The following is a 27860-nucleotide window of genomic DNA, read 5'->3' on the forward strand; positions in this document are numbered from 1 at the left end:
ATGGGAAAAGCGTACATACAATTAAAGGAAAGAGGGGAAAGTGTCATCTTAAACACCGCACCCGTCCCCTGAAAACTGCCTTACACAGCACCACTGGAAAAAGGGTGCTGAAAGGACTGCCGCCTTAATGGACCCAAGCAAAGGCTGCCATCCTATGCGCACGCTGCCTCAGAAGCACGACTGAACTCCGCGGGGCTTACTTCCGAGTAAACAGGGCACAAGGTTCGGGGCTGCACGACCCACTTAGGTATGCAGCCCTGAGTTCCCCAGTAAAATGAACTAAATGAGTCTGGCGTTTACAGTATAAGCCTGGCAACCAGGCAACGTAGCCCCTGCTTTCTTGCCGGGCTTCGAGCAGCGCGTCACCTTCCTCAGCGCCTGCCAGAAATGCCAAGACATGGAACACGGCGGCCGAACCCCGCCCAGCTGAGGAGTGGAGTCGAATCCAGGGGCGGGAGCAGAACCCGCCTACGTTCAAGGCTGAACCTTTCCCGCCCCTTACTCTTTTTAGCTCAGTGGCTAGCTCGGGCTGCCAATCAAATGGAGACGAGCCCCCATCCCCCCCCGCCCCGTATCTCTCTTCCTCCTACTCCTCCCCACTACCACCACTAACCGTGGCGCGCGCGCGCGCACGCCCATAAAGCGGCAGCTGTTGGGGCCGGCCGAGCCGGGTAGATGAGAGCGCGCGTGCGCGTGCGCGAGCAGGGTGTTGGTGGGAGGGAGGGAGTTAAAGAGAGAGAGGGAGGGAGGGGAAAAAAAGCGAGGTGGAGAGGAAACAAAAACAATCGCCCGGGCGCCGCCATCTTGGGTCTGTTCTCGACACCACGCAAGTGAATGGGTAGCTATGAAATTACCACAGGGGCGCAGCAAGGTAGGGAGGGCCACTCAGCGCTGCCAGCCGTATCTGGGGGACGATAAAGCCGGTGCTTTCGCCCTCCTCCGCTCGCCGTTCCCCTTCCGGCGTCGTCCTGAAGGAGAAGCTGCTCGACTCGGCCCTTCCTCCTTCTCCTGCCGCTCCTCAGCTCTTCAACTTCATCACCGCGGGCGCAAAGTTGGGCTCGGCCGCCTTGCCGGGCCGGACGCCGGAGCAGCAGGTTCTTCTTCGCAGCCGGGGAGGAAGAGCTAGGAGAAAAGGGGGCGGCGGGGCTCGGGAGAGAGAGAGGGAGGCGTCGAGCCGCCGTCGTGGTGGTCGGCTTCGTCGTCCGCCGTGGTCGCCCCTCTCTCTTCTTTTTCTCCGCCCGTTGTGTGGGAGGCACAAGGGGGCGAGAGCGAGGATTGACCAGGCTCCGTGACCTCCTCGCCCGCCTCCCTCGTTCTCTCTCGTCTGCTCGCTGCAGTTGTGAACGGAGGAAGGCAGGGAGGAGGAGGAGGAGGAGGAGGAGGAAAAGAAGAGGGGGGGGTGAGTGTGTGAGAGAGAAACAAAACAAAAGCTGAGTCGTGCACGGAGGGTCCTGCCTCGACAGCGACCGAAGAGGACGACTCTGTAGGAAATGGTGATCCCGTGAAGAGTTGCAGGGAAGGGGAAAAGGAAAAAAAAGAGAGAAAGAACTAGACGCCTGCACATACACCCAGCTTGGAAGAGCATCTACTGCAAAGCAAGGAGGGGGAGAGAGAAAGAAAAGAGATCGTGCATACCTTGCCCCACCAGCCCGGCCACTCGAGAAGACCCATTTGCCCACATCGGATCACCATGGTTATCAAAAAGCATCGCTTCACCTGCTTCATCCATTTTTGAGACCTCCTCTTGCACCGCCGCTTCGGGAAAGATCGCTCCCAAGCCTCTTTCGATCGTCGTTGTGTTTAAAGATTTGGTTTTTTAGAACAGTGAAGAAAGTAATTTTTCTGCGCTTCTCGACTACCCTCCACTCACTCCACCCTCCAAAATAGCTGGAAGCCGCATTGCCCTCCCTCTTCCCTCCACCACTTTTGTGTGGTTTTTAAACCCCGAATATAAGGATATTTTAAGCATTAACTGAGGGAGGGAGTCATATGGGCTGGGGGAGTTTCCTTAAGGCTTTTATTTTTTTCCTTCGAAGGCAAATCGAGTGTCAAATTATACCATCTACTCCTTTTGAGCGGGCATGGACAAAAGACTGAATGTAAAAAGTGGAAAGTGGAAATGAGAATACACTAGGTAAAGAAAGATCAGAGAGACATTTGTGGTGCTGTGGAGGACAGATAAGCTCTGGTTTCTGCCCTGTCCGTGTTACTTGGTCTCAGCATTATTAATAGGAAACATCAGTGTTTCACAAATTCCTTTTTTTTTAATTAATGGATTAATTTACTATTGCCCATTCCGTTGAAAACAGGTTTGTGCTGACACTTGAAACTAATGTGGAACTATTTCTCACCCAGACACTACATACTGTTAAAGAGGCGTGAAGAAGAAAGTATTGTTTACTAATATCTGTGCGACTTGCCTGATTCCAGTACTGGGGGATATTTTACAGATTTTAAAGTGGAGAAAACAATGCTCCAAGGCAATTTGGTTAGTAGTCGGTCAATTGCTTTACTATTGACCTTTTAAACTGGGTCCTTAATATGTTCTTATGAATTGAATTTTGCCACTGTTTGTACAGAAGCCAAATGACGTGTATGTTCCCAAATACATACATCCCTTTACTGGAGGATCTACTAAGGAAGACCTAGATACACTAGTATTGAAATCTGATTTTACTCTTATGGACACTACTTTCCAAATATGTTCTTACAGAAAATTTTAATAAAGTGAAAGAGGGATTTTCATATTTTGAGGACCTGGAAAGCTGGATATATAGAATAACTTCATATCATTTCTAACTATTTGGAAAATGGGAGCTGCTACAAAGTTGGTGTTTGCTGTTTTTCTTATCTCTTGTTCTTCAGGTAAGTGTACAATATATAGTTTTCTTCTCAACTTAGCTTTCAGTATTCTAATATCCTTAACATTACCTTGCATTATCATTTGTTAAATTAAAATGTGGATTAATTTTTTTTTTTACTTTTTTGTCAACAGCAGTGGCACTACAGTGTGTGTGTTGTTTGGAATACCACAACTGTGCTTTACTGCTACTGATGTTTTACAGACTACCAGTGCGCAAGCTAATAATTTGTAGTGTTAGCCATTCTTTCATGTTTGTCAGCATTATAGTAACTTACCAGTAACTTGGTTTTAATATTCACAGCTTTCTCTTTTGAAAATTTATTAGTAGCTTCTTAAACAAATATGAAAAATATAGAATTGGAAAGTTGTGTTGAATGGTCTTAGATGAGAGGTATAAACTTTAAAATACTTTTCACACAGTAGGTTTTAGGTTTTCTTAATCCTTTAATATCCAGGTAGTAAGTAGTGTGTGCTAAAGTAAATGGTAAACCTCAACTTCTGCAACAAAATATTTTCATTATAATAAATAAGTTTGAACAGGTTTTGCTCATAGGAACAATGCATTACTGGGTAGCAAGCAGTGGTTGAAAGAATTGCTTCATGCACAGCACTTTGACTAGTTAGTAATGGATTGGATGGCTATTCTTGGTTTTCCCTTACTAAATGTGCATGCTATAGTTGTACTTTAGTTTCCTAGGTGCATGCATTCAGTGTTGAAAAGAGAAATAGATTTTATAATTGACATATTTGGTTATGATTTTACTTTGATTTACATTGTTATCTAGCTCTTGCTCTCCAGCAGTTTTGTAATGTGTGTGAGATTTTGCTGAATGGTACACTTTCTTGTGGTTATTAAATGGATACAGTCTAGTCTTGTGTCTGTAATGTTATTGATCTGTTCCGTGTGGGCTGACTGTGCTGTGAAATGGCGATCAGTGCTAGAGACTGAAGAGATTGTGAATTTTATGTAAAGGCAAAATAGCTAAATGAATAACACAGTTTGGCATAAACTGTTACATCAAATGAAAAGTTACAATACATTTTAAAGAAGTGATGCCCTTATTGGGTAAACTGTGTTGTAAACATTTCTGAAATTCCATATGAAACTGTTGCTTAGAATATTCCGTTTCTTAACATTTTGCTTATAGATACAATACTTCAGATAGAATCTGTTTACATTTTCATGCTCCAATTTGCATTTTATCAGCTATAATAAAGGTCTGTTTTTTTCTCTTCTATAAATGGTTTAACATAATTCCAAGGGGGAAGCACAGGATGCTCTTAGATAACCTCACATTTTGAACTGATTCTGCTTACCTTTACCTGAAAGCAGGTTCTAGATTCTTGGTTGCTTAGTGTTTCAGACCTACCTAAGTCAGAGAAACATTTGATTCAAAAGGCCATCCACTCAGTGCTCCCTAAGTGACTTTAGTTCATAGAATACTGTACATAGCAGTTAGCATGCAGAAAAATGCTTTTTTTGGAAGGCATTTCTAAAAGATGTATGCAGGGTATAAGCTATTAGCAACGTACCTAGCAGCTCACATTAATGCACTCATTTTAAAGCAAGAAGTGCAACAGATTTAACTTCTGTAACTGAAATTATGGATGTGTCTTGCACTCTAGAAAAACATTTAGACTGGCCATTTAAATACGCTTACAACACAGTGGACTATGTTTTTCATGTTTGTTTTTCTATGAAGGATAGGCATGAGCGAATATAATTTACTGAAACACAAAGTTGGGGAAACTATTGAATATTACTAAAAAGCCACTACATCTGAATGGATGGCCTACTCTGCCTTTTTGCTATCTTCAAACATATTGACTAGTGTTGCCCAAAACTCTGAAGAAATAAGTTACTGACTTTTAATAAATATAGTTAATATGGAATGGTTTCTTCTTTTGCACCAAATGAAAAGTTGCATTTAAAATGTAATTAAAGCAGTGGTGGAAAGTTGTTTTCTTGAAACATACTGTGGTTTACTACTGAGTAAATGCAATTTTGAGAATGCAAAGGGGTGAGCTTACAACCTCATCTTCTTAAGAATACAGTAATTACCCAATGTAAAACCAGTGGCCTTCTCTTTTACATTCTATAGAATGTTTAATGCAGTTTACATCTGTTTTAAAACATATCCACAGAGTTGAGAAAGTAGTAAAAGTATATAGGCATCTCATGCCTCCATAGAAGAGACATCTCTGGAAAATTAATGTTGAGAGAATGACTTCAGCAATCTTAGCCTCTTAGCTAGTAACAGTGTTAGTAATGATGTGGAAGAGTGCCTTATCTTGTAGTTGAAGTGGTGTGAATATCTGTAAATTCATTCAGGAGTTAGGACTACAGTGTGTGCTTATTGTAGATTGCATTTTTACAAGGCATTTGTACTAGGTGCCTAGTCCAAATTTTGAAGGAGGCAAAACTTAAAAATAGTTGTCTAGGTTTGTTGTTGTTTAACAGAAGGTCACTTACAAGAGCTTTAGCCTTCCTGTTTTGGAGGTTACCCATCACCAGGACATGTAACCAGTTTACACATGTAAACTTCAACAAAGAAAGTGTACTGGTATACACACCATGCTAATTCAAATTAAGACTTGGTATGAATCTGTGGGCTCTCGTGAGATTGTGAGCACTTAGCTTCTTTCTGGTTGTTCTGCTGCTGCTATAAGCCATGGTTTGGCTTAGTTTAGCTAGCTCACTGTTTAGCTTTCATGGACAAAACCACAAGCTGTAAATCGTAGTGCAAACCGTGGTTACAGTTCCTAGTTGGTTTGGAGAGACCTAAGATGACACTAAGCCAAATCTTAGCTCAGCTCAGCAGCAGAAACTGAATGACCAGGGATGCACATAGTATCTGTGAATTCCTTTACAGAAGCTTGCATGTTTTTAGTAAACCATGGTTTGATTTAGAGTGACATGCAACCCCAGCCAGTGATGAGGCAAGTTCTTGAGAATACCTTTTGTCTAGAAAGGATGCAAGATGAAGTTAGGGAGAAATGGCTTTCTTCTACTGTATTGCATAGTCTTAACACACAGTGTATATGTATTTTAAAGAATATGTTTTTCCCCCATGTACAGTATTACAGAAATTTGAATTTTAAAACACATCTTTAGCGTCAAGCTACAGCCAAAGAAAATGAGTCAAGATATTTAATTAGAATATAGAAAATGAAGCAACTTGCCTTTTCCATACCTTAAAAATAATTAAGGTATCAACAGTGATATAGCATAAATGTGGTTATCATTAAATTGTTTCTATAAGCATACTCGTCTAACTGTCTATTACTAGTAGATTATCATAAAAAATTATAGCTATTTAGTTCAAGCACTGGCTAATGTGCATCTAATAAAACTGAACTGTTATGTATATCAAGGAAGAGTAAATAGTACAGTTTTGATAGTACTCCACAATCCCAGCCAAATATCACAAAACATTCGGTAGTTCTCAAATATAATAACCAATTGTTGCCTAATGCAGCACTTGTATACTGAAAGTATTTTTGTAAATTGTTGTTTTTATAATAGTGCTCAAAGTACACAGGTTTCATAGTTGCTGCTGAGCTGTCAAACCTTGAGTGTTCATAACTGGTGTAACTTTTGCTCTTTTGTGTCTGTCAACAAACATTGAAGTTTTGGTTTTTTTATGAGGTTACTGCATGGCTATACTGCAGCTGTAAGGGAAACCACCATGATATGAGATTTGTTTTAACAGCTTTGGGATTCAGATTTCAGCTTGTTTAAATTGCTTGAGTAACTGAAACGATTGTCCTTGTTCATTATGCTTGCTAAACAATTCTAACTAAAAATGTAACCGTAGCTTTGCAAATTTCCATAGAAACATTTGGGGTTTTCTAGCACATAAATTCATAAATCTGTATCTGTTTACAGATTTGTTGATCAGCAAGATGTGCCCCTTTTCTTGGTTGTTCTAAAATGCTTTACATGGGCATTTTACTGAGGTAAAAAGATTATGAAAATATTTTCCTAAGGTACTAGAAATAGGGGCTATGTGGCAGATGTCTAGTAGTCCACATTTCTATGTTATACTTTCAGTTGTCATGGTTTCTGGGAAAACTGCAAATTAAGCTTTGGTATAAAGAATTACCCTAGGAAGGAATCGGTAGTTCTCCAAGGAAGCTCAAGATCTTCACAGATCCCTCATTGTTTACTGGTACCATCAAAGACATAAAATATGCTAGTCCTGGGTGGAATATATAGGAAGCTACATGTTCTATCTCATGTGCTGATTGCCATTCCCAATAGTTTACTGGGGCTCTTCATAAATTTGACAAGTTTGCCTCCGTAAGGTCCACCTCCCAGGGAATTGCTAGGCATTGCAGCATTATTTGGTTGTAAACGTCAAACAGTTCCTAATCTTGGTGTAGAGTGCAAGCCAAACCACTGACCCACTGTTAATGTGAGCTTGGATACAGCAGAGAGTTTGGGTGCAACCTTAGCAGACTTCACTGGCAGGGAGCTCCTGCCACCATTGAAGTCCCCATTGGGGTGTCCATGCCAGTTGCAGCCAACACACCTTCCCCCCTCAAGTTGGGTGTTTCTGGGGGTAAGAGGGGATAGAGCTGAACCAGCCAGGGACTTGCTGGATCCTATGCTTGTCTTCCTACTGGTGGTGGGCCCTATCTAAGCCTCTTTGTTGTACCAAACTGGAGCTGGCTCAAAATGAGCAGCATTAGTCACTTCCTCACCGTCCACCTGGCTGCTGGTATGAGCTGCAGAGTTGGGCTGCTTTGATGGCAATGTTGCTCCATTCAGTGCCACTGTTACTGGCTGGGGGTTAGGATTGCTCTTTTAAGCTGATATCTTATGGGCACTTACCGGTAGCTGACAGTAAGCCACATTGAATACTGTGGGGTTATTTCTGAGTAAGTGTGTGTAGAATTGCACTGTTTTAGTGAAGTTTACTATGACAATAATTTACAATACCTTTTTTGTGGTACTGTAACTTAGTGACTCCAAAATAGCAAGACAGATATAAAAAAAGCCAAACTTGCTGTGCTTTCAACTATGATTTGAACCAATCTAATTTTTGAAGGGGAATTTTTGAAGGTGTTGAGCAGTTGGGTTGAATAGCATAATACTTGCATAGAATAAACACTATTTTCTCAAACTTACTAAATGAAAATTAAAAATTCTCTTACCGTTTTCTTTTTAACACTGAGCAATTGCAGTTATAATTATCAATCTTAAATATAAATTTTAGGAGGTTAATTTTTACTGACTTTATAGATCAGCCTTCCCCAACCTTCTGTCATTCGGATGTATCAGACTCCAGCTTGTGCATCAGCCTCAGCCAGCTTGGCCAGAATGTACAGAGATGATGGGAGCTGCAATCATAAACATCCAGAGGGTCCAAGGTTGGGGAAGGCTGTTCCAAATTATCATAACTATATAAATTAATGAAAGTACTTTAGCTTATGCTATTTCATTTGTGGCTTTATGTCTTAATGGAGTCTACATGAGACATATATAATGGCAAAAAGTACAGTATGCCTGTATTATTGTTTCAGAACAATGAATTTTAACTTTGACCATGCTGCAGTAGAAACTTCAGCCACTATTAATTCCTCTTTATATTTCTCATTCAGAGTAATTAAAGTTTTCTTCTTTTTGGAGTTTTGGAGTTATTTAAACACTTCAGGAATATGTATATATCTCACATAGGCCATGTACAGTCATACCTCATTTTAAGTGTGCCCCATTTAGGGTCCATTTCATCAAACGTCTGCAGCAAACCCGGAAGTACCAGAACGGGTTACTTCTGGGTTTGCCGCACACACAGAAGCGCTAAATCGCACTTCGTGCATGCTCAGAGCAGCACTTTGTTGAGTGTCCCTTTCGTCCAGCATCCAGGGCTCCAGAACGGATCCCAGACGCAAAAGGAGGTATGACTGTACTTAGAAATGAGAAATTCACTTCTCTTTTGTTTTAGCACCCATCGGAGAAAGCTATTATAGCCACTAGTGCTTCTGAGAACCAGAGTATCCAGACATGAGCCTGCAGTTTGCAGCAAATTTTGCTGACATTGCACAACTTTTGGAGCACTGCTTGGTAATGTTTTGGTATTCAGCCCTACATCTTAGTGTTTCATTGCATTTGTATACCACCCATCCTACTAAGTTGTCTAGGAGGTTTACATAAAAAATAGAAAAAAATAGAAAACAATTAACAATAGAAATCTAAAATAGCTAAAGCAATTTTAAAGCAGATGGTATTAAAGAAATCTTGCTTTTAATCACTTTTAAATATCCATTGAAACTCTTCCAAATAGTGTGTGGGGAGGGTCATCTTCAGCTTGATTCCAAGGCGGGGTTTTGAAGAAATCTTGGCGTATTATGACCACTCTTAAAACACTTTGCAGATAAATTGCTTGCATCTGTTTTGACATGGTATCTACTCATAAAGAGTTGGAGCTTACTGTATCTTTTATTCCTTTCTTACAAGTCTTCTTTAAAAAAATAAATAGATTCTTACCAGTTTATGTAGCCTAAGGTTATGGAAAGGATCTTGGAGAAGTGTGACTTACTACTTGTACGTTAAACTTTCCCTTCCTGGCTCACTAGATCAATTAGAGTAGCTTTGACTGACTGTGTGAGAGGGATTATTATTGCATTGCTGAATGAAATTAGGATGCCCACTGCACAACCAACATGCTTTGAGCTGCTTTGTAAATAATCAATTACCAGACTAGGAAGATTTTTGCCCAGTTTCATATACTCCCTACTTGAGGAAGCTGCCTTAGTATGTTACAGTGTCCTAGCTCTAGGTCTTCCTGGATGATAGTAATAATAAAAAACCCTTTAAGGTGTTATGATTATGCTACTGCAACTGGGTGTCCAGAATGCAGCAATAACCTTTTTATCAATTTTGGCTGCCTCACTCGTAGTTACCTTTCTGGATTCATGCCTTGATAACATCCCTGTAAGACAAGTGTAAGATACTGTTCATGGGGCTGCTGTGATAATTTGCATATGACTTTGGTATTATACTATTTGCATTGATTACCACTTTGTTTCTGGCCAAATTAATAGTGCTGGTGCTGACCTTTTTAAGGCACTAAACAGACTGGGAAGCAAATTATATTGAGGACAGAGTCCACTCACATCACGTATCTCAATGCTTAGGTCAAAGCTAGAAATCCCTTTTTTGTGTGTGACCCAATATACAATGTGGAGGCACACGGTTTAGGTGTTTCTTGATCGTGAAACTGCATTTGTTGACAGGCCCAAAGGGGTCCACCTGGCACCATTTGGACTTCTGCCAAGTATTAGAAATGCGGTTCATTTTAGGGTATTTGAGGGAATACCTTTTACATTTAGTTCGAATTCTGCTTGTCTCGGTGTCTCACTTTTGTGTTGATCATTCTGTTTAACTTGTTTGTTTACTGTGTTAGCAAACCTTAGTTCCTTTTCTAAAGACAAGTTTGGGATATACAAGTATTGTTAGCCTCTTGTGCTTTTAGTAAAGTTTTGTGGGGAGGGTGGGTAAAACAATTTTTTTAAAGAAGTTTTTTATTTTAAATGTTTTAAAATTAATTTCCCCCTAAAAATGAATCTTTGTTTAGATCATATATGAATGCAATCTGTCTTGTCAGATGTTTAACTGTCTATTAAAACAAGTTAAAGGCTGCTTGTTCTGCCTAAATATTTATTTACTTGCATCATTTATTTCAAGAAACAAATATTTCCAGTGCAGCTTGCATGTAATACTAAAATACATTTTTTAAAACTGCAGTCGGCAGTACCAGTGTAAATAAGTCAACAAAAGCTTGCATTGTTTTACCAAGCCTACTTGGAATTGGGAGAAGAGTGGTTTTGTGCTTGGCATGGAAGAGATGAATTCCTTCCTATACCTATGTGCTTACTTTTCATGCTGGACATGGAGGAGGGAGTGAGCTCTCCATTTGCCCTTTGCCAGCCTGCTCACTAGTCTGCATGGAAGTACATGCACCTGCCTTAATGCAATTCCTAGATGTCTATGGTTGCCAGGCTAATGCTTAAATAAAAGGCTCATCATGTTAATATACTTTAAAGCTCATTGGGATCTCTTCCCACAGGGAAGGTGGTAGATGGCTGTGGGAGGTGGAGGGAGAAAAGCCCAGCTAGAGTGGATTGGTGTTGAGTAAGGCAAAGTAAAATTAAGGAAAAGTTCAGCAGGAGCAGGCTCTGCAGCCATCTTCACCTCTTCCCTTGCATCTCTCAGTGCCCGCAAGAGCTGTCTCTTTTTGATCAACTATTATAAATAACCATTCATACCCTCTTTGAAGTGGAAGGTGACCAGTTGCACTCTGGTGAAAGTCATGAGCAGAATGCTATTCTCCTTTCCTGCTTGGAGTTGGGAGAGGGCGGTGGGTAGCTTAATGAAAACATTGGCACAGTGGTCTGGCTCACAATAAACCATAGCTTCTGCTTAAAAACCTGTGCTTTGTTTCCCAGCTGCTGCACTGGGGAGGAAACAAACCAGAGCCTGCCTTGCTGCATGTGAACCTAGGCTTGTGGTTTGTTTCTGCCAAACAAACTATCAGCACTAAGCCAAGAAGAAATATTGTCTACTCCTCGTGGTTTGAAGAAAAACAAACCAGGGGTAGAATTCAGCTAACCTGTTGTACTTCAGTGATTACCTCTGGCACAATGGGACTCTCCACTCCATCATGTATGTCCTGCACTATACCCACATCTGCTCTGTATGGTTGGGAGAACCCCAGAGTAGGTTTAGGAGGCATGTAGGGAGAGGAGAGCAGAAGAAGATTCTGTCAAGCCAGGAGTAACCTTGTACTTACAGAATCTTTGCCTTAGTATAGCAGGAGTGGCAGAGGAGCTGAGTGCAGACTTTTGAGCCGTTCACCAACATGCTAACTCATACATATTAAACCATTTAAAAAACTATGGTTTAATATATGGTCTGAACCACACCAAAGTAACAAGGCAAATTCAGCTAGAAGCAGTGCATTCAATGTGGTGGCACCAGGTTTATGGAACTCCTTGCCTAGTGAGATTAGGCAGGTATCATCTGTGTTTTTGGCTCCAGGTGTTTTAGGCAGCAGTTTAAAACTTGTTCTAGCAAGCATTTTCCTGAATGTGACCCATACTGTACGCTTTATGAACTTACGTGGCTTACACGGTATTTTGTTTTCATAGTGCTTTGTTTTATTTTGTATTTGCCCTAATGCATTGTATTCTGTACACAATATAGTTTTATATGATCACAAAGTATAAACATATAATGAATGAATAAAATAAGCTTGTGACCTGCAGGAAAGGGTTTGAAAATAAAACCCACTAATATCTTAATGACGTTATACATTTGGAATACTGGGTTGTCCTTTGATTTCTGTGGGATGCTAATTGCAAATAATCTATTAGGCATACTTGGGAGTTTCAGAGTTAAAATAAACTTGATTACCACTTGCAAGTATGTGAGGGAATCCATATGTCATTGATTTGTATTTGTAACTGGAGTCAGGAGTAATAAAACAGTGCATACAAAACTTTTAGATCAGTTTATCAGGAATGATTATCATACAGGTTTTTAATGGATTTACAAATTGTACTGTTTGTTTTACGCCTTGGACATATTTAGAGAAACAACACCTATAACTAACTAACTAAATAATCAAGCCAGTAATCAAGTAAAACAATTGAATTAATCTCTTTGCTGTGCATGTCAGATCAATACAAAAGGTAACATTCTTATTTATTGAGTGTGAGGCTGCAAGCTAAAGCGAAACTTACTAATTTTTACTCGCTGCAAACACAGACTTCAGGGTGGTGTCTTGTTTCATTTCTGGAGCTGGGGAATTTGGAAGTGTTTGTTTAAAATCTGTTTTGGTAGTGCATTTGATTACTCTGAATCATAATATTGCCTAAACAGAAAAAAGTCACTAGCATTTGGCATAATTTCTAATGAAACTACTGAAGGGAAGAGGTAGATGTAAATATTGCAGGCAGGAGTATGCTAACAATGCAGCACGAATGAGGAAACATTTAAGAACATGTAGAAACTGTCCCAACAGGAGTATTTTTTTAGCCTTGTTTGCTAGTAAGAAACATGTTAAGTTATAAAACTTTCAGTTTGCTTTACACAATGTGTTGTGATGCAAACCATCCAGAAAACCCATCTTGCTACATAGTTCATAGTGATACTGTGGAATTCCCTACTGCAAGATGTAATGATGACCACAAACTTAAGACAGTGGAATTAGACAAATACATGGAGGATAAGCTTCTCAGTGGTAACTTGTGATGATGACTATACTACTTCTAGGGCTGGAGCTGGCATACCTTTGTATGCTGGAGAGTGCTAGCATGCTGATGTCCTGCTTATAGGCTTCCCATAGCCATGTATTTGAAATTGGCTAGTCCTTAGCTGGGTAGACCATTATTCTAATTCAGCAGGGCTCCTTTCTGTTCTTATCCACCCTTTATGCCACTAGGAATTTCATCCATTGTGCTCACTAGGGAAATCACACGCACGCTCGCTCGCTCGCTCCATGACTCTCTTGACCAACTACATTATTTCTGTGGCACCCCTGTGGGGCTCAGGAGCCCAGTTATGTCACCCCTTGCCTGCAGAGCTGGCAGCCTCTCACCCTTTTTCAAACGCCCTCTCTTGTAGAATGTTTCCTTGGCCGCCTCTCTTCTCTCCTCTCCCCTCTCCTTGGAAGCTCTCTGGGCAGCTGCTGCTGCTGTCCTGGTCTCTGAGTCCCCATCCCAACCCCGAAGAGAGGTGCCTCTCAGAGGCGCCATTCGCCTGCAGAGCTTATAGCCAGGGCTGCTGCAATAAATAGCTGTGCAAGCCGTTGAGAGGCAGAGACCTGAGAGGGCATCAGAGGAAGGGAGGGAAAGAAGGAAAGAGGGACAGAGGCCATTGTTGCCCGCAGCACCCCTGATCATCATTCAAGGTATCCCAGGGTGCCACAGCACACTGGTTCAAAACCACTGCCTCTGTTGCATGATTGCCAGTAAGATCAATTTAGGTTCACAGACCTGAGAATAAAATATCTTATCAGTGGTGGCTTCACAATTATGGAACATTCCCGAATGAGATACACTTGCTTCCTGTTGTGCAGACTTTACAATGGGCTTTAAGATACTATCTGTTAGAGTTTGAAAATAGTCTGATGCCAGTCGCATTTTGCGACTGGCAACAGACCTTTTGTGAGGCAGTACAGATGTCCAGGTGCCATTGTTGGGTATCTAACATCTCCATGTGGCTGCAATGCAACTCCAGTCAGTTGGTCTGCGGGGCAGCAGGGCACCAAAAGGCACCTCTTTGCTGTTGTAAGGAAAGGTAAAGGGACCCCTGACCATTAGGTCCAGTCATGACCGACTCTAGGGTTGCGGTGCTCATCTCGCTTTATTGGCCAGGGGAGCCGGCATACAGCTTCCGGATCATGTGGCGAGCATGACTAAGCCACTTCTGGTGAACCAGAGCAGCGCATGGAAACGCCGTTTACCTTTCCGCTGGAGCGGTACCTATTTATCTACTTACACTTTGACATGCTTTCGAACTGCTAGGTGGGCAGGACCTGGGACCGAGCAACGGGAGCTCACCCCATCGCGGGGATTCGAACCGCCAACCTTCTGATTGGCAAGTCCTAGGCTCTGTGGTTTAACCCACAGCGCCACCTGTGTCCCCCTTTGCTGTTGTACTTCCCTGCAAATCACCTGATTGGCGGGGTAGCGCAGCACCAGAAGACACACATCTTTTGGTGCTTTGGAAACATCTGAGGCAATGACTATCAAGCCCTGGTGACGGTTGCCACTGGGGATGCTGCAGAGGAGAGGAACCGTTTGGGGCTGCTGCTTGGAGCCCCATCAGCGCTGCAAATGCGGAGCTGTTCGTTTGGCTGCTCCAACTTTTAAAACAGTTCCAACAGCTGCCACTGCTTGGTGTTGGTGTCTTGGCTCCAAAAACCCCCTCACCCCACAAGGCAGCAGCAGGAGTGCATCTACTGTTAATCACACAGTTAAAAGGTGTAATTAGTTATCTATATGCTGTTTTCCACTGGTTTTGCCAGCATTGTGTGTGCTGCACAAATACTGTACAGAAGAAAATATATATTTCAGTCCATAGCAAATAATGCACTTAGCTTTTTAAATCAAGCTGCTAGTTTTGTGTGTGTGTGTGTGTGTGTGTGTGTGTGTGTGTGACGGATTGTGAAACCAAGCAGGAGGGTGCTTAGTAGGAATTGTAGTGAGCAAGGTTACATCCTTTTGTGTAACTCATTGCTCCTGCCTGTGACTACCAAAGCAGCTTCAAATTCAGTTTTTCTTGGCAAAGATCATGGATCATTATGCCACAAAAGTGTAAACATGGCCTTGGGTATATAATTATCAAGAAAAATTTGCATAGGCCACCTTTTGAGGCATAGCTTGCTCATGGTTGATTACATAGCAGGAAAATACAATTTAAAAAAAATCAGTATTAACAATCACTGTGATACTGGTCTGCCTTATCACAAGGATCACTGAAATGTGTGTGAAGCCTCAACGTATATGGTAAGGATAGACAATATGTTAAGGAGTTTAAAAATAAGAGTAGAGTGTTTTGAAAACTGAAGCATGGTACCAATATTTTTATTGTAAACTCAAAATTAACCAACTATTAACAATTCTATTAAAATAGTAACAATGTGTCACTTATGTGGATTGCATATTAATGCATGCTTATCAAAAAAATAAAGTGTTGCTGATACCCGCTCCCCAAATGAGAGTAGACATTCTGTTTTGGCACCCACAATCCAGGTTCCAAGAGCCACTTGATTCCTAGCTTTTCTATCCCAGTTTCTAACACAGGTTACAGCGTGGCTTTTCTGACTCTTTAAGAGTGCTGTTTTCTTTCTGAGATTATGAGCTGGTTTAGTATGATAAGATGTTGCTTCTTAGTAACAATTAGGTTGGGGATCACCAACACGTGCATTTCCTTGACCTGTGGAGGGGATTTTCTGAATGTGATGTATGTATGCTCAGGTGTGCTGTGCACTTGGACAGAGAGAGCGGGAGAGATATTTGGCAAATGTGAAGTCTCTGAGAGAGTGGTGTGGCTAGGTTTTGCTGGTACTGGGGAATGTTTCTTGTTAGACAGAGACAGTGCATGGTGTGTGTGTGTGTGTGTGTGTGTGTGTGTGTGTGTGTGTGTGGCAAGCGTGAGGTTGTGGCGAGGGGAGAAGCAAGGACTGTACTCTCTAATTTTGTTATGACATGCCCCCATGGCAGCTATTTTAAGACTGGCCCCCACATGTGCCTGCTGACCCAGAAAAGTTGGCAACTCCAGGTTAGCTCAGGGGTGGGGAACTTTTGATCCTCCAGATATTGCTGGGCTATAGCTCTCATCACCCCTGGCTGTTGGCTGTACTGGGTGAGATTGATGGGGGAATTAGAGTCTAATAATACCTAGAAGGCCACTGTTTTTGCTGCACTTGGCTTGGGGACTTTATGCTGGTGACGGGTATGGCCACCCACATTCATGCACATGAGACATGCAGCAGAAGTTTAAACCACTCCATCCAGTGATACAGTGTTACATGACCCCTTTTACCATTGCTGATTTGGGTGGTGCTGAACTTCTACTTGCTATTGATTGAAGTGCTCCTTCCTGTTTCTGGAGTGTTCCAATCTGCTATTATGCGTATTGAGCATTCCAATGTTTTGCAAGCACTTGGGAAAATATCAGAAGATATTGGAACACTCTGATCTACTTTGATCAGTGGCAGATAGGAGGTATTTTGTTCAGTGCTGTTGGCCCTGGGCTAAGTTCTGCTGGACCAGCAAAAAAAGGCTTGGTGGGCTGGATCAGACTTGCAGTCCAGTTAGATCAGAAGTGGTGAATCACTTATTTGTATTGGAAAATATAAAGCACCAATGGGAAATTATTAAATCAGTGATTTCAGTTGGCTGCTACAGCTTCAGGATGCATTTGAAATTGCCTTGATAACTCAGTCCACGCTGATCTTCTAGCAGATTCTCTTGTCTAGCTGGTTGTGGCTTTCAGTGTGAGGAACGGCTAGAGTACTCTTGGGGATGTGGGAAGTTTGGACCATAGCCAGTGCCAAAAGAGATCGCAACCTCCCAACCTTTTCCCTTAGCAGTGTGCTACTGAATATGTGCAATTAACACTGTAAGGCAGTTCTGTTTATATTCCTCAGATGTTGGTTTTCTGTGTACTTTGTGCATCGGTTTTCAGCAGCTTATTGGATCTGTTACGTTGCGGTAGTGTGCCATCAGCAGTTTGACAAGTAACTTTAAATCTTACTGCCGTAACTAGAAAACCATGTTCTTTAAAAGCCAATGACCATTTTTTCAAATCGTTAACTTGGTTGAGATGTCAGGCCAAATCATGGTTTAAACTTCCAAATATAAAATGGAATTGTTTTGTCGGCTGTCTTCTTCCCCGCATTCAGTTTTTGCTCCCTGCACCTCCAAGTGCAGTAGCTTCTGGAGTTGGAGTGATGGCTGTAACTTGCAGTCTGTCCATTTAGACATTGCATCATGATAATTTGACATGGTTTGCAAACCTGGTTCTGACTGTAATAGGCCAATTGTCTTTATCTTTTAAAAAGTTCCTCCTGGTGTCGCCCTTGCTCAGATCTTTTACAGAGAGTCCCCCTACATTAAGGTTGAAGTCGCCCCATAGTATGCCTTTTCCATCAGCAAATTTATTTAATTTACACAAAACTTTTCAAGTCAAGTCACTTTGAGTTTGGTTGCGTATAGGGATCTAGCAGTTTACATTATTATTAAAGGGACACTGAATGGTTAAAAAAAATACCATTCTTGTATTTCAGTATTGAATGGATTTTAAAGTTTATTCCTTTGCCAAAAATGACTGCTACCACCCTGTCCTTTACTTGAACCTGGTGCTGTCACTTGGTGTTGAAACCAATTACCACTGAAGATTTTACTTTCCCTAGGGGGTTTTAACAAGAGATACAAAGGCAATTTGTGGCTTGTATGTCTAGGCATTTCTTTTTTATAGGCTCACTAATTCCCCTCATGTTCACTGTTACTGTTTCTAGTGTTAAAGACTAACCTGTAACCAGGACACCATTCTCCTTGAGATTTGGTTAAAGTCACAAGTTAAGTCTTGTCAACAGTATCTGGAGGATCTAGGATGTAGCTGCTTTGTGTGTTGTAGTGGTCTCCTCTGTTGTTATGCGTGAGATGTTTGCTGGATCTTTTGCTCCAGTTTGCATCCTCCCAACATCCATCGGAAAATTCAGCATTCTCTTCTTCCATTGCCGCCTCTTGTTGTCATCCCAGAAGTAGGTTGATTCCAAGAGTGTTGCGGAGATCTGTTGCTTCCAGTCTATTTGTTGATGTGAGGCGTGTTGATCCTCTCATGGCAATAAGATGTTAGAGGAAGCCCCAGCGATATTTAACTCCAGCTTCTTGCAGTTTAATCATGCAAGCACATAGATCTTTCCTTTTCCCCCTGTGTTTCAGAAGCCAGATCCTGCATCACCATAACTGGACTGCTTTTATAAGTTATGGATATTAGGTTCCTTGGTTTTTTACATGCTTCCTCCTCCTTCCTGTATCAGGCAAAGCAGACAGTTACATGACAGGGGGAGGGGAGGTCTCTCCCCTAGTTTGAGTCTAAGTGCTCTGTATTCCAGTTCAGAATAATCAACAGAGGTTATGAGGTCTGGAAGCAGTGATGAGGCAAATATTGTGCAGGATCTTTCTGTTCTACTCTCTCTACAAAAAAAATGAAAACGTAAATTAATTCTCCTGTTTTGATTTTTCTGCATCTTCAAGCTTGTTGAATGTATCTTCATTTTCTTTTTGTAATTGTTTGATCTTGTCTTAGATTTGGCTTAATTATTTTGTTGCTGTAGTTGTTTCTGTTAAACAATCAAGCTACATGTTAAATTCTGCCAGTTTTGTTTTCAGTGGAAGCATTAGTTCATTCTACGTATTTTTAATAAGCTCCTTTATTACTACTTCTGCTGCAAGTTCATCTCAGATATTGTTACCATTTTCTTTCTCCAGTGAGAAAGAGGCATCTTTTGAAGGCAGTGCCATCTTGGCTGAGGCCTGCATTAGTGTCGCAGTTGAAGTGAGCCTTCTATCTCAGAAAGAATTGATTAAATCAAGAACTCTACCTCTTATCTGTGTCCCCCCCCCCATAATTGGGAATCAAAAGTGGCTATATAAGAAGCATAATATAGCTTAGTTGGTTAGAGCATGGTGCTGATAACACCAAGGTCACAGGTTCGATCCCCATAAGGGACAGCTGCATATTTCTGCATTGAAGGAGGTTTGAACTAGATGATCCTCAGGGTACCTTCCATCTCTGATCTCACAGGATGATATTTAAAGGCAAAATGACCCCCTCTTGAATGCATTAAGACTGCCAAATTGCAGGCAGATTCCCTCCAGAGCTCTTTGCTCAAAACTTTAAGGTTTTAAAAGTATCTAGCTTCTTTATCTTCTGTCAGAATTGGGTGCAATTTTCAGGCATGTTTGTCCCTTCTGAGGTAGTGAAGCCTACCGGCTTTCAGAATGTTAGCTGGAGTGATTCTTTGCAAGGGAAGACTTCTCTCTTTTTTTGGAAGATGAATAAAATACAAAACACTTCACCTCCCTATATGTTCTGTGGACAGTCTGAGAAGTGGTAATATGAGGCAGGTGCCCTTGAGTAAGTGCATGGTAGTAGTCTTACCAATAAGCAACACAACTGGGAGCTCCTTTAAGGGACAAGCAGGTTTAGCTGATTTAAGGGGGAAGTAGAAGTCTGAGAGGGAGAACGGAGGAATGTTTAGAAACCTTGAACAAGCAATGTAAAACCAGGGCAGGGAAACAATTCACAATGAAAAAAACCTAAACATATGTATCAGCAGGATGGTGGGTGGACTCTGAGAAGTTTGCACAAACAAGGAAAAGGAATAGAACTGAATGAAAAGCAAATAATTATAGTAGGTGTTTGTTGGAAAAAAGGAAGGATTTGAATAAAGAGGAACAAATAAATAATGTGACTTGTCCAACAATTGAACTAAGGGAGAGAGAATATGCAATGGCCATATAATGTGAGCCCTCTTAAAGTTTTCAGAATATCTAAGCAAAGACATATGGGGGAGGGAAGAACGAACAGTGGTTTGAAAACAAGTTGATTGTTGAAGTATGGATTTTTAATTGTTAGGAAATGGCAAGTGATTGGGAAGGAGTTCAACATCCCTTCAACTATGATTGGAGTGCCCTGGGAAAATAATCACTGTGATTAAAACCCATGCCTGCCAATCAAAACAAAATATTTTCCCAAACACTTCTCCACTGAAACTCATGATGTTGGCTTTAGTTGTTAAAAAATAGGTAGGTTGATGCATTTTAAAGACCTTACCTTAAAAACTAACTTTCAAATTTCTATTGATTTCAGTTCAGGGTTCAAAATTAGCAGCGCGCCAGGCCCATTTTGTGCCTAAATATCCTCCATTTGTGAGCACCTCAGAAAGTCTGGGTGCCATTTTTTGTACCTGGCTGACACCCAAGGATTACTGAAATGTATGTGCTATGAAGCCTCAAAGTATCTTTTAAGGATAGACAGTATGTTAAGGAGTTTCACAATAAAGAGTAGAGTGTTTTGAAAACTGAAATATGGTACCAGTATTTTTATTGTAAACACCAAATTAAACATGTAGTAACAATTTCTGCTTAAAAATGTGATATTAACAATGTGCCGCATATGTGAATTGCACACTAGTTCATGCTTATCAAAATAATAAATAAAAAGTCTTGCCAAACATGCCCCCCCCCCTCCTATGGTGACTAGACATTCTGTTTTGGCTCCCACAACCCAGGTCCCAGAGGTCATTTGGCTCCTAGCTTTCCTATCCCAGTTTCTAACACTGGTATCAGGATGTTTGGAGCAGTAATTTATCCATGTTGAGAACTAGTATGGTCTTAATTCACTCCTCTTCAGTTTTTAAATTGTTGGTGAGCTGAAGAGTATTTGTGGAACCAATACCAATAATGTTTCATTGTTCGTAGGAGAGATGCCAAGGTGTGCCTCTGCTTTGAAATAGTGCTGATTAAGTAATACTGAAGAACTAGATTATTCATAATCTTGTATAGATGAATAATTCTGTTGTCCTTTGGCTGCGATGGTTTATAAGCAGAGGGGTTGGGGAGATCGTGGTGGTTTTATCCCACTTTTTGATAAAAGTTCAGTGCAGCATATTTTAGTTAATTTGAAAGACATCTGGAAAAAATAGTTACCAGGTTCTGCAAATGCTGTTAAATGTTTTGTACAAATATGCACCAGAATGTAGACCAAAAAATGGCAAAGGGTCCTTGAGCTTGATGTGTTTATAGTATTGCTTTATAGATAATTTGAAAAGATTAATATTTTTCTTTAAAGATGAACTCCTTGTATTGTCATAGTGTACTTTATATTCACCACAGTGATCTTCAGTACAAATCAATTGTTAGTACCAGTGCCAATACTGAGTAATCTCCACTTCCAAAATGTGAGTTTCTTTCAGAAACCATTTAGGCAGCGTAAAATATTGTCTAGGACGCTCTTAAGCATCATATGCTGATGAGAGAGACCTTCCTATACCAGGGCTGGGGAATTTGTGACTTTTATGGGATACTATCTCCCTATAGCCCTTGACAGTATTGCCAGTGGGCAGGGATTGTGATGGGAGATGTAGTCCAGCAACATCTGGAGGGCCACAATTAGTAATATACAGTAATTATTGCTGGAAAGCATCCACAATATACCCATCCCTCCTGCCATTTTAAGCTCAAACCTTTCAGACAAGAAATCCTGTTGTGTATCTCCCATATAACATCTGGTTGGGTGGAAGGAATACCATTGATGTGAATAAAATTAAGTGTTTCCTTGCTCTAATTATCCCAGTGTATAAGGAGAGATGAGGGTTTTGTTGTTTACCCTGTTTTTATGAGGAACAAGCTGTCTCCTATCACAGGAACATACATAGTTTCTTTGTACCAAATCAGACCATTAATCCTGATAGCTCCCATTGTATACTGTCCGGCAGTGACTCTCCAACATTTCAGGTCTTTCTGTTGTGATACCAGGGATTAAACCTGGGTCCTTGTTGCATGCAAAATGTTTTCTGCAACTAAGCTGATTCTAGGCTGTTTTCACTTTCTTTACTATCATCTTCATGCTCCTCCCATTATATACCAGACAGCTCTCTTTATTATTGCTTTTCAGAGAATTCACCCTCCCTTCAAACTTGCTAGTGAACTTGTAGCTATAGCATACCTGTAGCCCTTTCCTTACACGAGTAAGGATGAGCGAGCCCCTTGCTGTTCAAATGTAACATGAAGTTTATATGCTTTTAGCTAATACATAGACATTTCTACTCTATTAAATTGTGTTGTGTGTGTTGCAGCCTTCTTCCTGGATTAGTTCATTATATTTAAAAAATAAACCAAAATGACACATACTGACCATATTTATCCTAAGCTATCTACTCTAGGGTTTTTCTATATAATGTATTGCAGTTAGTGTGCAAAATACAAAGAGTTTAGGTACATGTTTTAAGTATAAACTCTCTTCAAACAAGTATTCTCATTTTTAAAAGAACATGTTAGAATCATCTTTGTGTGATCCACAAACTATCCAGTAAGCTATAGCTTTGTATTAGACAGTACATGCGACTCCTCACTTATGTGGGAGTTACATTCCAGGGTCACGTATGTAAGTAGTTTGTGTGCAAGTGGGGAGTTGCCTGTAGTAGAGAAAACATTATACTAGGGGTGTACAGAATGCTTTGCTATTCATTAAGAAATTGACAAAGGATTAGAATAAAATTTGTTTAATTGCCATAAATTTCAGTGCATTTATTCTGCTTGTCTTTCAAGCTGGTAATGCCTGCCAAATTTCAAGTGTTTGATTATGAGCCCAATCTACTGCTGCCTTGTCTATGCTTCATTGTCAGCAAATTGTCTTCATACCTGGGATTTAAAACATCAAAATAGGTAGTAATTGCTAAGGGCTATAAAGGGATTATAAGATGCATGCTCAAGGCCTAACTCCTTAATAGTGAGGTGTGCATGTGTGTGTTGTCAAGGAAGAGCCAAACAGTCTCCAAGGATCTCCTGAGGTGATGGCTGTGAGCCAGTTATTGGGAAGAACTGCCTTGAGTTGAATTTAACCTCTGGAAACAGAATGCCAGTGTTAGAAAAACATGAGTGGAACTGTTCCAAAAACGACTTTGATTAATCAATCCTTTGTTATGTGAAGTTCTAGGGAACCCATCTTGCAGTCACCTTTTGTATGAAAATAATGGATGGTTACAAATGAAACCCCGCTTTTCAGAGTTTTGCCATCTTTTTTAGACAATTTTGGATAGTTTGTAATAGCACCATTTGTTTCAGGGTTGATTGCAGTTTGGGTTGGCTATATCCTGGGTCACGAAGAGAATTTCAGCTGTGCTTAAACTCTTGAAACATTGTTTAATATGGGATACACAATGAGTACACCAACTTAGTCCTTCATCTATTTGTTTAGGATTATGGCCTTCAAAGGCCACTGTTCACCATTCCATGAACAGTTCACCTTGATCTTTCTTTCCTCATGTGCCCCCAATTGGCTCGGGGTAGTGCTAAGGGGACGCCCAGGACAGTGTACACGGAGAGGCGGGGGTTCATTCTGTCTGGCAAGCTTAAATGCTTGCACAGAAGAAAAGTTTATAGTAGTGTGACATTGAATTCCACCCTTAGTCTAAACATAGTATTTTAATAATTTTATTTACACATCTGTTATGCTCACCTTAAGCTGAACAATAGCTTATATTTTTGCATTGTATTCATTCTCTGTAAAGTTACAAAATATACTGAGCACCCTTTGTGTATATATGAATAGTAAAACCATGATGCACCAAATTAGTGTTGTATCTTCACCACTGGAATTGAGTTCTGTTGGGAGTACTGTATCTGTCATGCCTGCAATGTATCTTGTATTCTGCTCAAGAAGCAGGGCTTCCACCAGATCCCAAGAGCCTCTCAACCAGCACTCAATGATAGGATTGTGCCTAAAGTGTGTGTGTTTGGGTTGTAATTATCATAATGTTACAACTGCCTAAGCCAATCTTTATTCCTACATCATTTGAGAAGTGTTATTTTGTTGTTGTTGGACCTTAAATAAACTATATTCATGTTCATTTGAGTAGTGTGCTTTTATAAGAACTTCATTATAAATAACCAGTTACTAGCTGGCATTTGTAGTTTCCCTTTTTAGTTTATATTGATGACATACATCTATTTTAACCGAAAGTTGTTTCCATTGGCTTAGATGGCAATACATTGTGGACTAAAGGGGATTAATGTGCGTTGCAGATGTTTTCTGTTCCAGGAGCTTTTTCTGAAGTATGCCAGTCTAAGAAAAAAATAGGTTTGATTATTCATTAAAACTGTGCGGTCTCCTACTTTGTGCAAGCAAACTTATGCATTGCAGCTTCCTCTTCTGCCGCTCGCACACCCTTCCACATCTGCTCAAGATCTTTGGGGGGGGGCATGCTGTAGAGAGAAGGAAGGTGCATGAGATAAAGCATGTTTGGTGGCATAGGCAGCGGCTGTTTTAGGCTCATCCAATATGTTTGGGACCACACTGAACCAAAAAGTGCCCTGAAAAGTCATAAGAAAGTCAAAAAAGGGGGCAGAATGGGGTGGGACAGCCTTACGCAGGCCCCACTGACGTGTTTGGGGGGGTCTGAAATGTAACCCACACACAGTTGGTCGTTGCCTGTAGATGGATATTTTTCAATTACATTTGACAATGTGTTCTTTACTCAAATTCTAAAACTTCTATTCACATCTATTTTTTGCGATAGAAATGCACACAGCTGTTAAAATCTGCCATAGTGTAAAAAATGGGGGGAAATACAGCAACACTGCTTTTACAGCATTCATAAATACATTCTTTATCAAGAGAACATATGGTAATCCTGTTGTATTAATTGCTTTTATAGGGATAAGAAATAAAAAGCAAGCATCTTTGGGTTGGGCTAAATATCTCAAAACATCATAGATAAATTTGATGCTTGCTTATATTAATTGACTTAATGGATATTTAATAGCATTCATTTTAGACTTGGTTGGCTTGTTAACTTTTTTTCTCTTAGATATAACCCCTTGTATGTTTTTAAGTAAATCTGCAGTGCTTTCAGTACTATTTTGTAGAAAATTTGTCATTACTTGTTTTGTTGCCAAAGTTGTCATTATTTATATTAGTAACTTTATAATTTTCTGGGGGACGTTTCCCATTCTGCACTCAAGATCCAAATTGGGTTTGCAGATAGCTGCTGTTGATGTGCCTCTTTGACTTGATGTGTTGGGCCCAATCTTACACTTCTACGGTCGGTCCTCTGATCCCTACCCCCTGGAAACAGGTTTATAACAATTCTTGAAATATCCAGATTTAAGCATATGTTTTATAAACAACCATACAGCTTGATGTATGGAACTCCTCAGTTTGCTTCCCCCTTCTGAAGGCGTCTTGGGAAGATATTGAAGGAAAAAGAAAATATGGGGGGAAATTCTCAACATCCATGGTAACACACGAGAGATTACTTGGATTGTGTTACAATAGCCCTTCCTTCTAGTCATTTTTAAAGTTCTGAAAGTCCTTTATTAAGCAGGCAAATATATGTGGAGGTTCTCAAGACTAAAGAAGAGTTGTTAAACAGAAATTCTGTTGAAATTAAACTAGGCTGCAATGTGAACAAACTTGTAAACTGATATAAAGACACAAGAGATAATTCAAGATGTGTAGCGTAGGGCAAGAGTTGATCAAGAATGTTTAGAGCAGAAACAAGAAGGTGAATAAGAATGTCTGAATGGATATAAGAGATGATTTGGAAGGGAGCCAAAAACAAACGACATAGCTAACTGTCAGTAAGAAAAATAATAACCAAGCATTGAGATAAGATGGTGTAGAAGGGATATGGCAGTGGAGACTTCAAATGATGGCAAAATAGAGAAAATCTACCAATGGGATAAGATCAAGAATTTGACTTGACTAATGAGTACAACACCTCAACATTGTACCTCCTCTAAGGCCAGCTATATGCATTGGATTTGTATCTGATCTCAACCCCACCTGCAATCTGTGGTATATACTGCAATAGGTAGGAGAGGTAGGTGAAATTGGCTAACCTGCCGCTCACAAGCAGAAAGAAAGTCATAATTGCATACGACCCAAAACACAACTTAAGCTGTTGTGAATGCATAGGTGACTTTCACCATGCAGATCCACTTGGAGAGGGGGACAGGAAAGCATTTGGCCCATGACCTCAAGCTCAAAGGACACATTATAAGTAGACACTTGTGGGGTTGTGGTGGCTTATTGTTGAGTGGTTGTGGTTTTGGCATTTGGTGGGTTTTCCAACTTGTTTTTATGCATATTGGGCCAAATTAGAGCTGCAAATTTAAACAGATTAGATTCGTGATTTAGTAAAAGACAAAACATTTTGCTTAACTGGTAAAGATTTTGTCAGATGCTTAAGAACATTTGGAAAGTAGTCAAATTATTCCCACTCCTCCCTTTCCTTATTTTTTGTGTTTTCATTTTTTATTTTTATCATCGCTAGTAAGAGTGGAGGCTGGTCCATCAGGGCAACCAGGGCTTAGCCCTACTTACTGAAATGTTTTTCAGTTTTTAAAGAATTTCCCCAAATCTCAAAGCCCATACTCTTTATTCTGTACACCATCCAACAATCCATTTGAAATTTGAGAGACTCCTCCTAAAAACATTTCTGGCCAATCTAGTCTCTGTACCACTCAACCAATCTCAACCCAAAATTATTGCTATGGCCATGAGGACCCACTCAACTGTTCTAGGCAGAAAAAAACCTTGGTAATGAATTTGTATGAGAGCTACTGGCTCTTGGTCCTGTTTGTGAAGTTTCCTGCTCTCTCTTGTTGTTATGATGGCAACTGTATGATGCATATAACCTTAGCAGGTCTATCCTTTTGTTAGACCTGGGAACACAGTACTTCTGTTCTGAGCATGCTGAGCAAGGCCACACCTCCACACAACTAAAAGAACATTCTTTGTAGCTAGCCAGGAGAAAGGTGTGGTTACTAGTTCAGGCATGTTGTTTTTGATCAAGACTTGTTAAGAGACAGCAATGGTGCACACAGTGCGAGTCTTTCTACACTATCTATTTTTTACTTAATCATTTGAGCTTATTTTTTGAATGGTTCAGATGAGAACTCATTGTGCAAAGCAAATACGTATTATGGGAACATGGATCGCACCCTGCCTGTATAACTCAACCAGTCAAGCCTCTCCCAGCAGATAATCGCACACCCGATTTGCTCAGGACCTTCATGTAGAGCCCAATCTTTGTGGGCCTGCATATGTCCCAGACCTCTTTTTTATTTTTAGGAGTTTTTCATGTTTCCAAACCTATCCTCCTACCCCAATTCAAGATTAGGAACAAGCAGGCTGGAGAAAAACATTTTATTTGTATTATTCTTTTAACAGTGTTCTATTTATCCATTCTTTCCTCCAAGAAGTTCAAGGTGGAAAATTGATGAATATTCTTTTTCCCCTTTATCCTTAGAACAAACTGTTGAGGTGGGTTAGGCTGATGGAGAGTAGCTGTCCCAAGGTCACAGAGTGAGCTTCATGACTAAGTTGTGATTTTAATACTAATCTCTCAGCTGTTAGTCCACTTTAAAAAATCTTCATTTTTTTCCACATTCTGTAAAAAATGTTTCTAGATTTCTCCATTGATTACTTAAGATGGCTCTGATTTCTAGTGGGGCTCTGCAAAAACAGGTCCTTCATGTTAGCTTTGCAATTTTGTCTGTGGTTTTATTTAGAGATAAAAGAATTATTGACTAAAGAATCTTAATAAATGTCACCGGGTGAATTGCCCCTTCTTTGCAAGATTAAAGTGAGTTGAAATGTATAGTAGTAACGAAACCAGATTGCTTTGGGTTTGTGCTATATTTATAGATGATGGATCCCAATGATTGGTGGGATTGTTAGAATATG

The 27860-nt window shown here is 40.5% G+C and overlaps 1 protein-coding gene across 3 annotated transcripts in view; it reads left to right on the forward strand.

Annotated features, from left to right (window-relative positions):
• The first annotated feature begins 627 nt into the window (after positions 1-627).
• ACVR2A (activin A receptor type 2A) overlaps positions 628-27860 on the forward strand; it is a 52463-nt gene continuing 25230 nt past the window's right edge. The window contains exon 1 of one of the 3 annotated variants that reach the window (XM_053406297.1): positions 628-2865. Coding sequence is in view for 2 of the 3 variants with exons in the window: in XM_053406282.1 (XP_053262257.1) it covers positions 2811-2865 (55 nt within the window). In the remaining variant the exon portion in view is untranslated. The remainder of the gene's footprint in view (positions 2866-27860) is intronic. The other 2 variants (XM_053406282.1, XM_053406289.1) reach the window with 2 other exon arrangements.

The sequence above is a fragment of the Podarcis raffonei genome, chromosome 1 (genome assembly GCF_027172205.1).
Source record: "Podarcis raffonei isolate rPodRaf1 chromosome 1, rPodRaf1.pri, whole genome shotgun sequence".
NCBI classification, from domain to species: Eukaryota; Metazoa; Chordata; class Lepidosauria; order Squamata; family Lacertidae; genus Podarcis; species Podarcis raffonei.